The sequence below is a fragment of the Xiphophorus hellerii genome, chromosome 7 (genome assembly GCF_003331165.1).
Source record: "Xiphophorus hellerii strain 12219 chromosome 7, Xiphophorus_hellerii-4.1, whole genome shotgun sequence".
NCBI classification, from domain to species: domain Eukaryota; kingdom Metazoa; phylum Chordata; class Actinopteri; order Cyprinodontiformes; family Poeciliidae; genus Xiphophorus; species Xiphophorus hellerii.
The window spans coordinates 7,105,537-7,118,778 of record NC_045678.1 but is presented as its reverse complement, the minus strand read 5'-3'; the positions used below and the strand labels follow the sequence as shown (position 1 = coordinate 7,118,778).

At 41.5% G+C, this 13,242-nt stretch overlaps 1 protein-coding gene across 2 annotated transcripts; it reads right to left on the bottom strand.

The window, feature by feature from the left end:
* Positions 1-78: 78 nt before the first annotated feature.
* On the bottom strand, positions 79-12,872 carry cpap (centrosome assembly and centriole elongation protein). 2 transcript variants are annotated; one of them, XM_032568848.1, is made up of 19 exons: positions 12,769-12,872; positions 11,969-12,358; positions 10,192-10,318; positions 9,961-10,083; positions 9,734-9,842; positions 9,466-9,571; positions 8,250-8,960; positions 7,300-8,056; positions 6,451-6,583; positions 6,151-6,316; positions 5,090-5,221; positions 4,839-4,967; positions 4,662-4,749; positions 3,053-3,216; positions 2,753-2,842; positions 2,150-2,290; positions 1,887-1,971; positions 732-852; positions 79-469 (listed from the first exon to the last, which is right to left on the bottom strand). In XM_032568848.1, the coding sequence occupies exons 2-19, from the start codon at positions 12,326-12,328 to the stop codon at positions 277-279; spliced, it is 3,735 nt and encodes a 1,244-aa protein (XP_032424739.1). In that variant the 5' UTR covers positions 12,329-12,358; positions 12,769-12,872; the 3' UTR covers positions 79-276. The 2 variants fall into 2 exon arrangements, with proteins under 2 accessions (XP_032424739.1, XP_032424740.1); XM_032568849.1 differs by having other exon boundaries at positions 3,053-3,213.
* Between the last annotated feature and the right edge of the window lie 370 nt (positions 12,873-13,242).

Genomic DNA, 13,242 nt, shown 5'->3' with positions numbered 1-13,242 from the left:
GCATAAATGTTTTCATACCTGAGAAACAAGAAAGAAAGTTCTTCAATAAAAAATAATATTTATTTAAAAAATCTACATCCATCTACAAAAATAAATATTTCAGATTTTACACAATAAAAAACCAAAATATATATATATTAAAAAAAAATCCATGTAAGTGTAAAACTTTTGCTCAGTATTTTGTTGTAATGCTTTAAAGAAGTGGAGGCACTCAATGAAATTAAGAGGAACTTGGTTCCATCTTTAAAGATGCAAATGCTGGTTTGGTGCAGGAAGTTATACCCGGTTGTCCAGGACGATGTTTCCGTCTTTGTCCTTGACCCTAAGCCGCCCTGTTGGGTAGCGAGTTTCTTGCCTGCCGTCGGTGTAAACGGTCTTCACTGTGCCGTCTGGATACTCCCGCCTCTTGTATTCAGCGGTGTGTATTTCCTTCTGGCCCGTGTTGAAGTGGATCTCTTTGGTGCCGTCCCTAATGCAAATAGAACCTACAGCTTAATGGAAATCGCCGGTGGTGGAACAAGATCACAATGGTTGGGTGAAATTGTAACCAACAAACTGAATGGTTTCAGCTTGTACCTCTTTAAGGATGAGGTTTATTTTTTAGTACTGAATTGAATGCTGGAAAAAAACATCAAGTTTAAAGTCTAAAAATTGTCAGACTAACTTTTGCCTCAGTAGTTTCTTGACGGCAGTTTTTACCACAATGTTTGAAGTATCATCAGTGAACTTACGAGTTGACCTGGATGATGGTCCCGTCGGTCAGCACGCTTTCCTCTCTGCCATCAGGAAACAGGTTCTTCACCGTCTGATCTGGGAAGGTGATTTCTTTGCGGCCATCCGAAAAATGTTTCTCTGGAATGAGAATAAATTATATTTGAGGAGTCTGCATAAAGAACATTAAGTCATTATTTTTAAATGATTTTGGTGCTAATTTATTGCTTTTACAACAAAAATGTTCTAAGATTTAATGAGTCATAAATGAATAAATCTGACTACTGTCCATGATGCACTCTGAGTTGCAATGACTTAAGATTACACAGGGTGTCCGCACATCCTTAGAAAGTCTTAACTCATTTTCGTTTTGGGCCAAATCAAGATCATGAATGCTCTTATAGGGCCGGTTGTGCCAGAATGTATTGACAAAACCTTGAACATCTTTCCAGTCCCTCCAGGATTTCACAATTGTTTTGTGATTTTTTTTTGCAATAAAAATAAAAGTGTTTTTGGTACCAATTTGGAAATATTTGCACTTATTTATGACAGTAAATGCAAATTTTTATTACTTGTGGTATAGCTTATGGGCTATAATCTGACATCAATTAAGGCAGTGGCAGCAGTTTAGTGCAAGTGAGAGTTTTTAACCATTTTTAGGAAAATCTGCAATAAACTCCCAATTATGTATTAGTGCACAAAAAGGCAGGGATTTGTTGATTTTGCGTGAATTCCCACGATAATTCTCAAGAAACTGGGAAGACTGATATAATATGCAGTAAATGAATAAAAGCTGCGTTGATTTGATTGATGAAATAATATTTAAGCACACTTAGTGATTAGTCTAGAACTTAGAGGTAGGGGTGCACCGATTGTAGTTTTCTGGCTGATCGCCCATTACCGATCTTTTAAAAAGCTTAACCTGCAGATTCTGATTTTCTTGTCTAAAATGTTGCTCAATATAGCATACTATCATAAATTGTAAACGTGCAGACATGACTTGGTGGGCCGGTCTGTCAGTAAAACCTTTCTTACCAGAGAGCAAAAGAGGACAGTGGCTGACGTAGACCTTTCCCAAGCTAGATCAGATCGGCTTCATATGTAGCAAATCGGCTGGCCGATAAATTGGTGCATTCCTACTTGGAGGGCTACATAAAAAGCATGTCTGCTCTCACCTGTCTGGTTGTTGGGAAAGTGCAGGACTTCCATACCGTCAGGATACGTGATGTGTGTGGTCTGAGCCTCAGCGTAGTAGTAGATCTGGTTGCAAGAAGCACATAGGAGGCAACTAACACATCTGTTCACCCTACAGCAAACTTTACATTCATTAACCTCTAAATATTTAAAATGGATCATCTAGAGTCCATCAGGACTCTGTAGATGTCAGTCAGGTTTATTCAATATATTCAGAAGCTTGTTTGAGGACAGAAAATCTCACCACTCTCTGATCGGCTGTGATTTGTTTTGTGTCTCCGTTGAAGAAGGTGACCTTGGCCGAAAGCCCGTCTGCTGAAACTTCTTTTCTAGTACCGTTGGGAAAGACGATGACGCGATCGCCGCCAGCCAGAACCTTCTCTACCTGAAAGCAGCACAGAGACGTTTCAGTAAAACTCACAGGACAATGATGCACCCATTAATCACCTGACTGTAATGGTTTACGTATTTTTAAACTGTCCAACAATTTCATAATCTGTCATTACATCTCTAAGCAACTAGAGATGGAGTTAGGTAAGCTATAACTTTATTGATTGATAGTTAATTTCAGTATTTTGGCTTTAAAAGTGACTCATAAAACAGGAAGTTTTAAGCGTGTTTGTTTTTTAATCATGACTTCCAACTAATGAAAATCTTTCTAATTAAGAAATGTCCGTCTGCATACCTTTACCTCCTGTAATGTGGTTGAGGAGCTCTTCATCACCACATAAAGTTCTTCTAAGCTTTTAAAGGGAATGCATTTTTTGTCTAACTTTTTCCATTTAAATCATATTTTTGCTTGGCAGGTTTTCTCCAAACATTTTCTCCAGTTTTAAATGTGCCTCACCTTGCCATCAGGGTGTGTGACGACCTCCTGAGGTAGTTCTGGATCACGGGCCTCGCAGCTTTCCGGTTGCTCTTGCTCTAGATCTATTCTCTGTAAACACACACACCAGAGGTTCAGGTAAAAAAAAAAAAATCTTAAAGGTATTGCTGTATTGCTATTTGTAACTTGGAGCGTTCAATAAACTTAAAAATACGAAAAGGCTTTTTATATCAGAAGTAAAGTTTCTATCTGGATGCAAACTTGTATTACTCAACAGATTAATACAACATTAGAGTGAACAGCTCTAATGGCGGCTCTTACTGGAGAGCAGTCGTGTGAATGCTCCGGTTTCTGGTTGGATGGTTTTTCCTGGCTCCTGCTCGTAGGTCTTGGCTTTTCTTCCGTCCTCCTTCCAGAAAACGTTGAAGAGGACGACAGAGAAGATCCTGACCCGACCGACCTCCTCAGGCTGCTTTTCATTCCTGCTGACGACCGCAGAGCAGGAAGAACAACAAACATCATTCCGACTGGCCCCGTAAAACGGCTTGAGGTTGTATACTTTAAACACCAACGAGAGACAAATATGTTTAATCTGAGGATATGTTTGTCTAAACAGTCCTGTTGGTGTAATTTCTAATTACCCCGAAAACGGATTTTCTTCCCATTTTTTCATATTCGAGGGTTTAAAAATACTTTCATTTATACATATTTTTAAATGCATATAATTTTTACACCTTGTTTCTCAGAAAAAGAACTAAATTGCTACCTCATAAAGACCTACTTTTAAATTGAGCATATTAACAGATTTTTTCAAATGTCGTAGCGTTTTACTTTGCACTCAAATGAAATTACTCCACTGTCCACATTAAGAACTGTTACGCAACAACGGGTTTTAACTCTGTAACGCTCAAAGCTTGTAGAATCCGATTAAAACTCTCCTACTGCAGAACACACACCTTCAAGTCAAGCTGAGTCATGCTAAGGACAGCCTGGAGAGCGATTATGCAAACTGAAAACATCCCTTTGTCCAGCATAAATGACACACACACACGACTAATAGAACCAGGGGAGAGGATTTCATCTCTAAATTATTGTAAGCATCTAAATCACTTGTCAAACTCAAGGCTCGCAGGCCAAATGCGGCCCGTCGTAGCTTCCTCTGTGGCCCTTCAGACGCCTGTGAGGCACGAAGATATAACCTTAAAGAGAACAGTTCAGCGCTTAAATCAAAGCAGTTTTTACACTCCACTTTTTCACAGAAAATCACGCAAACTCAACAGACCGCCACAGTTTTTCACGTGAGCTTATTTCAAATTTTCTACAAAAATGATAATTAAAAAAAGAATTGGTTTTTGGGTTTAGGTGATTGGTAACTCCCACCTCTAGGTGGCAGCATTCCTTTCTTCCACACTGCTGCGCTAGCCTTTTTTGATGTCAAGTCAGCGTTGATATGGCAACGAGTAACAAAGTAACATTTACAGTCATACATAAGTGCAAATATTGCTAGTATTTATACATTAGCACCACAAAATCAATGTTGTTTTATTTTTACGGGAAAAACCCCCTCAGAAAAACAATCGTAGAATCCAAGATGGACTGATCAAAGTGAAAAGATATTTATTATTTAACTTTAAACAGTGCTTATCGAATAAAAGTGCTACTTGTTCATATTTTAACAGTCTTGGAAAAGGTTTTTTTCTGGCACAACCTGCCGTCTGAGAATATTCATTGTCTCAATGCGGCCCAAAATGAAAATGAGTTTGACATCCCTGATCTAAAGTAAACCAAGGACATGGACTTTGAAATGCCTTGCTGCTGAAATGTTCTATACAAATTTGATTGATTGACAAGGACAGTACCTGGTATGTTAAATCTGCTAGAGTATAAATATTCTTCCAGACTATAAATCCTATGAAGCTCTTGTTTCTACCTGTGGCTGCTTGGCCGTTATCCTTCGAGTTCCTTCCTGCTGAGCTGAGCAGAGGGCTGGAGCTGCTTCCTCTAGAGTCCAGGGGAGTCTGAACAGGACGCGTCCACGTCAGTGAAGTATTTTATCGAGCTTTTTGCAAAGATTAACAATATAAAAATAATAAACAGTCAAGCTTACCGCAAACGTTACTCCCTTAGCCACGCTGCTATCTGAAACTCCGGGTCCGTCCTTCGTTTGGACGCCTTTCTCTGCAGAGGCGAAGTTTCTCCTCCAGGCACTGAGGCGCAGCTTCTCCAGGGTTCGAATCTTAAGATCAGAAGTCAAAAAGCGTGCGGCCGTTGAATGAACTGATTACGGGATCTATGTGGAGACAAACTGGATGTCGGGTTTAAGCGCAAGCGTGACCAAGAGGAGTCGAGTGGTTGCACCTCGTCGCGCAGAGCGCCGTTCTCCTGGTGGAGGGAGTCGATCTGCTGTCGCAGGCGGCTGTGTGTGGAGGCCCAGCGGCTCTCCCTCCTCTTGAGCTCCTCCTGCTGGGAGCTCAGCTGCTGCTTCAACGACTGTTGGGAAAGGAGAAAACGTTGCAGGAGGCGCAGTGGTGGGCATTTATTGTGAAAAACTTTTATTTTAGAACAATTTTGATTCATTATGGTCATTATAAATTTCACTTAATGATCGTTAAAAAAAAAAAAAAAAGAGTAATAATAATTAAAACGACAGTATGACGGGAATTGGTTTTGCTGTTTTTCCACAAGAACATTAATAAATAGTAAATTCAACAAAAATGAATTTACTATTTAATACCATTTATTTCTCAAATGGGAATGATTTTCAAGAACAATATTTGTTTGTGGCTCTATAAATGCTGTCATGCATTCACAGCCATACAGTCGTCTAAAAGAAATAATAGTTTTATTGTTACAACAATAATTCCACAACGTATCGCGATAATACGTGATACGTATTATCACGTATTATAATACGTGATAATTATCGTATCGTATTGTAATTCTGTAATTACAGAATTACAATCAGAAGTTAGAAATAAAAAAAAAGTGTAAGACTTAATAGCTGGTGTCCACATGTTGTTCTGCCATCAGCCGATGTTCGTTTGTTCCTTTTACCAAGTCATGATTGGAAACCCCCTCCTGGAAGGAGGCTTAAGTGGCTCAGTCACCTGCTATGTGTGGGTAATGAGGTCTAACAGTGAAAGGATTACGATGACATCACAGTAGCTCCAATTATTGCATCAGCATGGAGAGCTTAAGATCTGACGCTGCGTTTGAAGTCGACGTGTTCGCCCCAACGTTGTGATTAAAGATGAGGGAAGATTGAGTGGGGCGGGGGAGAAAGAGGAAGATGCTGATGCTTTGTTTCTACTTTTTAGCGAGTGGTTTCAAACACCAGCCGGTTTGTTACAAGTTTATTTAGTGAAATATTTAGGAGTAAAGACACAAAAGTATTTAAATGAGTGACGTGTGACATGAACCTGGATTTCCTCCCGTTCCTTTTTGTCAGGAATGGCTCTGGCCGCCGACACGTGCTTCTCAAACAGCTTGCGCTCTTTCTGCAGCTTCCTGTTCTCCTCCCTCTTGTACTCCTCAAAATTGGTCAGCTCCTCGGCTTTTGCTTGCTCGAACATCAAACGCTCTTTCCTACAACATACAGAGGCAACTCTTGAAGGAAGCAGAAGACGAAATGATTCTTCTCCAAAATAAATTAAAAATATTATTTTGCCTTTAAAAAAAACAAAAAACAATTCAGAAATCTTACTTCCTTCCAGCCTCACCTGAGGTCTTCCTGTCTTCTCTCGTTCTCCTGCCTGAGCTTGGTCAATGCAGCGTTCTCTTTCTTAAACCTCTCTATCTCCATCTCCAGCTCAGCCAGCCGCTCTCTGAGCTGTCTGGATTGGACCTGCTGGGCTGGAGATGAGAACAAGCACACGCAGGAAAATAAAAAAAATCAGAAAACACAACACAGGAATCCACTAGTTTTACCTAAACTGAGCTGTGGAAAAGTTCAATCGCAGAATCTTAAAGGGGCAGTATTATGTCTTTTCCAGCTACTTAGTATCACTTTATAGCTCAAATCAAGTAATTGTTACCTTCAGTCGTTGTATATATCAAATTTGACTTTAAAGAAATTTTACTTTGTAATTTAATGCCTTGAAATTGGGTCTCTGTCTCTTTAAGAAAGTTCTGCTCTTTCTTTAACTCCGCCTTCAGGAAGTCATCACATCTCTCCCCTATTAACCCTTTGGCAATGTTTTTACACTGAGGAGTAGCTTCTATGATGAGCTCAGAAGATGCGCACTTCCACCAGCTGTTTGCTAATTGCTGCCGGCTAGTCTGAAGGATCTGAATGGGAGAGGGCTGCTTTGTCATTTGGAACCCCAGAAGCTTGGAAACTGCAGCTCCGTGAAGGAGCTGCGTCTTGGCGGTGGGACCAGATCCACCCAGGTGTTTTGCACAGCTGAATGGTTGCCATGGAGACCAAAAGATTTCTCAAACATGCGTTAAAGAATCAAAGCAACACTCCCATTTTATCATGTTGTAACATTACAAGATGTAAAGCTAAAAAAAAAAAAAAAGTTGATTTCACATAATACTGCCCTTTAAGGATGGAAGTGTTGTCTGACCTGTGTCGTCCCGTTTCCTGTTCTCAGGGGCAGCAGGTGGAGCAGGTGGAGGTGCGCTCTGAGCCTTGGGCTTTAACGAGGGGAACAGTCTGGTCATGAGTTGAGAAGCTGGTGCAAGTTCGTTCTCCGGGCCTTCATCTGGCTCCACAGCTCTGCTCACCGCTACTTTCCTCAGCATAGCCTTCTCCTGTGGGGAGACTCTGCCGGCTGTCAGCTTGGGAACCGGACTGATCCCCCGACTGTCGCATTCCACCGTGACGGCCGTGTCGTCCAGGTCGTTCCAAGTGTCGTCGTCGTCAAATATGACCTTCCTCTGCCCGTCGCGTCCGTCCTCGATCAGAGTGGAACCGTCGGCATTGCTGGCGACGCTGTCGCTCTCCTCATCTTCATCTTCTTCCACTTCGTCCCTGAAACTCTCCTCATCCTGGTAAGACCTCTTGTCATAAGCGGGGTTAGAAGGTGCTGAAAAACAAACAGTGACTTCTTTGCCTCCAAACTCAGAGATCTCATCGTTGTGTGGAGCCTCAGATTCCCGTCCTCCCTCGGTTACTTTGCTCTTGAGCGCATTCCCTCTCATGTTCGCCTCAGATGCTACTGATTCTAGGGAAATCCTTTCACTCTCCGACCCGTCGGTGAGCCGGACACCGACCCCCTTCTGAGGTTCGCTTCCCGATGCCGACTTGATAGGGGTGGAGGAGAGTCGCCTCTGGTGGAGCCCAATGGCAGAGTGCCTCTTCTGCTGGTCCAAGCAAAGAACCTGCAGAGCAAATGGGGAAAAAAATCTAGCTCAGTAATTAAGTACAGAGTCACTTCAATTCACTCTGGATGGTTTTGATCACAGTGAAACTGAAGTTTTCTCCTTAGGTTAGAGCTTAGTTAAGGCTTTAAGACAGAAACCACTCAATTTTACTGTCAGATTTTGGTACTGGACATGAATCTGTTTTCCTCACCTTCATGACGAAGGAGGAGTTGGATGAGAAGGACAGCTCCTCGGCCGCTTGCTCCAGCAGCTCAAACTCTCCCAGCTCCATGCTCTCCAGGTGCCGGTTGCACTCCCACCGCTGCAACTTCTCCTGGAACGACAGCTCGAAGGAATGCTGAGGAAGTCCACCTCCGTCTCCCGCTCCAGCCGACTGTGCTTTAGAAACACAACTCTTCTCTTTCCCGGCATCGCCTGACAACCCCACTTGTTTGATCACAGGGTTCGGCTGCAGATTGGGACCGGTGTTCCTCACGACCTGGACTGGGACGCCTGTATTATATAACTTCTCCGGCCCCAGATGATGCTTTACCGGTCTGGGTTCCGGTGCAGTCTGACTGGTAGCAGGTCCGGTGTTCTGTCTCTGATGACTCCCCAGGACCGTGGTCGTCCGCGCGGCCCTGACGTCCTGCAGCGGCGAACGCAGCCCCCTTCCTCGGTTCTCCTTGTTGAGTACAGCGGTTTTGCGTTGGACGGGAAGCGGCGGGCCGGCGCTGGAGCTGCCCTTCAGGATGGAACCGGGTGCGGAGTTGCTGCGGGTGATCGCCTGTGGTTTCTGCTCCTTCTTGTCCTTCGCTTTCTGCGCTGAAGCCTTGGAGCTGCTGGTAAATCTGGAGAGGCCCTGGCCTCGTTTCAGAAAGGGCCGCCTGGCTGGGAATGCAGCTTCAGGCCTGGCTGGCTTCTGATCAGATCGGAATACAAAAGGTTGAACGAACGTTAAAGAAAACATCTGCAACAACTCTAAAGCCTAAAATATCAGCACTTGACTAAAATAAAAAATAAAAAAAACCCACCATGGTTCCAGGTCAAAATTTCAGATTTTACTAGATTCAAATTACTGATTTTTAAGGCATTGTTCAGATGTAAATACAAAAATTGTATATATATATATTTTTTTTCTTACGTATTTTTATTTTATGTACTTGTGTTTATTATTTTCTATTTTGTACATATATTTATTTATTTTAATAATTATTTGCTATATTAAAATATAATGAAAAATGCGTTCATTTTAAATTATTTTTATTCTTTTTAATAAATGGATGGGTTTTTTTTAAAATCCTGCATGAAAAGCATCCTCTTTTTGAAAAGTCAAATACATCAAACTGACAACTGAAAAATGGAACAAACTAAGACCTGGAAACTACTTAGCTTGCATAGTAAACTTCAGATGTTTATCCTCTTACAGGCTGTTGCTGGGCAGACTTCAACCTCTGCTCCTCCAGCCTCAGTTGCTCCTCCAGAAGCTCCTCAAAGGTTTTCTTCTGCCCCCCAATACCTGGTTTTATGGGTCTGGAGAAAAGCCATGAAGGGCAAGCAGTTGCATAATTATTAGAAATTCTACTCATTTGAAAGGACATGTATAAGAGAGATGTGTTGAAGTGCATTTGCTGCTTGTTTAATTGAGGAGATATTGACATTTTTAATATTGATTCAAATGTAAAATGTGTTTACCTGTCATGTAAGTCATTTTCCTGTTGCCTGCTGTTGGTGTCCGGCTGCATGAATGCATCATCCGACTCTAAACTCTGCTTCGGATTCTCTTTGTCGGAGTCCCACATGCCTGCAGGAATTACAAAGTGTAAAATTGGTTAACATACATAATTTACAAAAATTCCTCTCAAAGTGACACTAAGTGGATTTTTTTTTTAATTTTCTATCTAAAACCAAATATGTTTTACCCTCATCATCTTCATGTTCCTGCTGGTCAGAGAGCTGCAGCTCCTGCCGCAGGCCGCAGTTCCTATCAGGGCTGCGTTGGACCGTGTCTTTTCGCCATTGTGCTCCTGGAAGCCCTGGATTTTCTATGGATCATAAAATAGAGAATGTATACATATTTTCTATTTACAGTAAAAAAAAATATTTTTTTTAAAGATTCATTAAAAGCAATTTCAGAAGCTTCTTTTCCTGACCTTCAGTGCAGATCTGAGGTACATCCCCAGCCCCCAGCAGTCTGTGCTGCTGCTCCTGCAAACACAGCAGCTCCTCCAGCTGGTGGGCTTTCAGCTGCTCATGCATGTGCTGCTGCCACTTCTTCAGCTGCAGGAATGTACGCATAATTACACAGACGGCACAACTCACACATGAGACCAGGCTGGTGAACGGTATCATGGGAAAAATATGATTTTAAAATGTTCTCCATCATATAATTTCTACAGGTTAAAATCCTTTTCATGAGACGCTACAGAAAATATATCAGTTTCTCAAATGTTGTCGTTCCTTCTGGTGCATAGAAAGTGTAGCGCTGCCCCTCCCCCACCTAAAAAACAAAAAACGTACTATACTTTCCCGATACTGAAAAGAAAGACAAAACTGGCTGTTTGGAGTAGTCGTGTAAACTAAAGGAGTGCTACTTTTATTAAAGTAATACCGCTTTACAACAATAAGTAACTTTTATAAATCACAGTACAGCTGTTATAGAGAAGGGTGAACCGATATGAAAATTTGGGCCGATATCAAGATTGCTGTGATGGCCGATAATCGATGTTATTTCTATTTCCATACACTTCCGACATCGCGTAAACGTGACCACACCTTGTGCATTACTTCACCTGACAATCCGCTGTCACATGACCCGAAGTTTTGTTTATGGGGCCGATACAGATACGTTTAAAAGAAAATAAAAAAATAGACTAAACTCGACCGATACCGATGCTGCTGCTGATGTATCGTGCATCCCTAGTTATAATCCATTCTAATACATCATTTTAGCAAAAGTAGAAATGGTTGCTTTCCTGTTTGAAACAAAAGCAAAAAGATCATGATGCTGTCTCGTTTCTCCCCCCACCCAAGAGGTTTTGTCCAGTTGGTTTCGAGGCAACTCAACAAGACATGTTTGATCACAGTCTGTTTACCAACCACTAAATCCAGCTCGTGTTAAGAGTATTTACTTACTTCAACACCTCCATTGCAGTTTAAGCCCTGGTCAGCATGAATAGCTTTTTAAGGGAGAGATGCCTAAAACAGCAGGGGATGTGGTATTAATAACCCTTTGGTTTTCAGTCTATTCTTATTATTTCACTATTTTTATCTAGCTGGAAGCACAGATGCTCCTCCATACAGATCTCCTTGTAGAGCTTACTTATTTTATCCAGTTAATTAACTTAAGTAAAATCACTACAACAAAACGTCACTGTGTCAACAGCTACTGTGAAGACAATTCAGAAAAACGCTGCATAATGACACACAGCAGTTAAATGCTGCACAAAGTAGTAACTAATCAAAATGTTATGCCTTTTATTTTTGATATTACCTTTAGAAACAAAAAGATTCACATTTTACATAAGCTTTCATTTCCACTTGACAACCATTTCCATAAACCTCCAGTTTTGCGCTTTCTTCAAAGTTCTGTATCAAACGCCCATGTGTGCACACAATGGTAATCCCAGGTTGGTTGATTAGATTTTCCTAATCCTACTCTCTCTCTTTTGCAAGCATAATTAATAGCTGTAGCTATTTAAGTGAGAGAAAATCCACAATAAAATTGTCAAGTATGAATCCATCTACTAGAACGTTTTAGTAATTGAGACAGAGATGTCAGTTTCAATTCTGGCATTTCTAATGTTCTCTATATTCAAAGATGAATCTTCATGTGTAATCTTGTGTTAATCTCTCATACAGGATTCTAGGGGTTCACCTCTACATAAGCAACATAGCTAATAATCTGCGGTATCAGATTTACGACCTTACCTCTTCCAGCTTCATCATCAGGGGTAGATCCTGGGTTTTGCTTGTCATTCCCCCCAAATTCTCGAAGCGTCCATCTGAAATCCCCTGTGCTGCAGGCCGGAGGTAGCTCGCCGGCCTAGTTCCCTCTCCACATCCATCCACGCCGAGGCAGCTGCTGTCCGTGGAGGCAGGCAGCGGAGCGAAATCGGAGACGAAAGAATCGTCCGGATGCAGGGGAGCGGGCACCGCGGCGGCAATGTGCCGCAAGGACCCCGCTAGTTCCCGGGGTGGGCTGAGGATCACCCCGGCTCTGGTGCTGCTCGGCATCCACTTGGTAAAGAAGTCCGCCGAGGAGTTCTGAAGCTCGGACGGTGATGACATGCCGACCCAGGATGCTTCAATAAGCGTTTGCTAATCCGGGATTTGACAAACAGATTACGGTGACAGGTTAAGGGTTAATTTAATAATGAATGTACACGACGTCTAACACACTGACTGTGAATCCAAGTTCCAGATCAAATGAGACGGCACATTCATTTCTGTATAAACATCGTCGAACCCAAGGTATAAATAAAAGTTAGTCCAACTCATATCGCGTACAGGTTAGTGAGCATAACATAAACGTGACAGGAACAATTAATTTCGGTCCTGGAAGCGAGTAGTGAACATTGTAGTGAAATGACGTAGCAGTTAAAAGGCCTGTTTACACCTGCTGGTGTAATGTTTAACTTCACACGCAACGTTTTTAACGGTTATCACATTAATGTCCAAACATGTACAGTGACGGCATCTTCTGCCAGGCTAAGAATACTTGTAATTACCTGTTATAAGCAAGACGAACGTCTCGCATGTGAAAAAGGAAATGTAGTGCATATGAAGCAAACAAAGATTTCGAATCCTGCCGCCATTATGAAAACAAAGCCCGCGAGAGCGGACGGCTGTTGGTGCATTATGGGTAATGTAGTTCAAGTGTCTTTTTTAAAAAAAAATGCGTTTGGGCAGGTTTTAATCCTTTTTAAATAATAATAATAATAAAATATCTACATAAAACATTTTCCAGTATGTTGTGTTATTTTTGCAACACTTTAACAACAGAAATTTTATGAAATAGGTTTTCCTGGAAGCTTAACAAGGTTTATGTATCCGGTTTAATCAACGGTCCACATTTACACATTTCAAAATAATGGCTTTTGTACAGATATTATTTAATCCACGGTTACACTTACACACGTGTGTTTATTTCCTTAAATGCACATCAGGAATTAAAATAGTTCAGGCATTTTAGTAGTTAATAA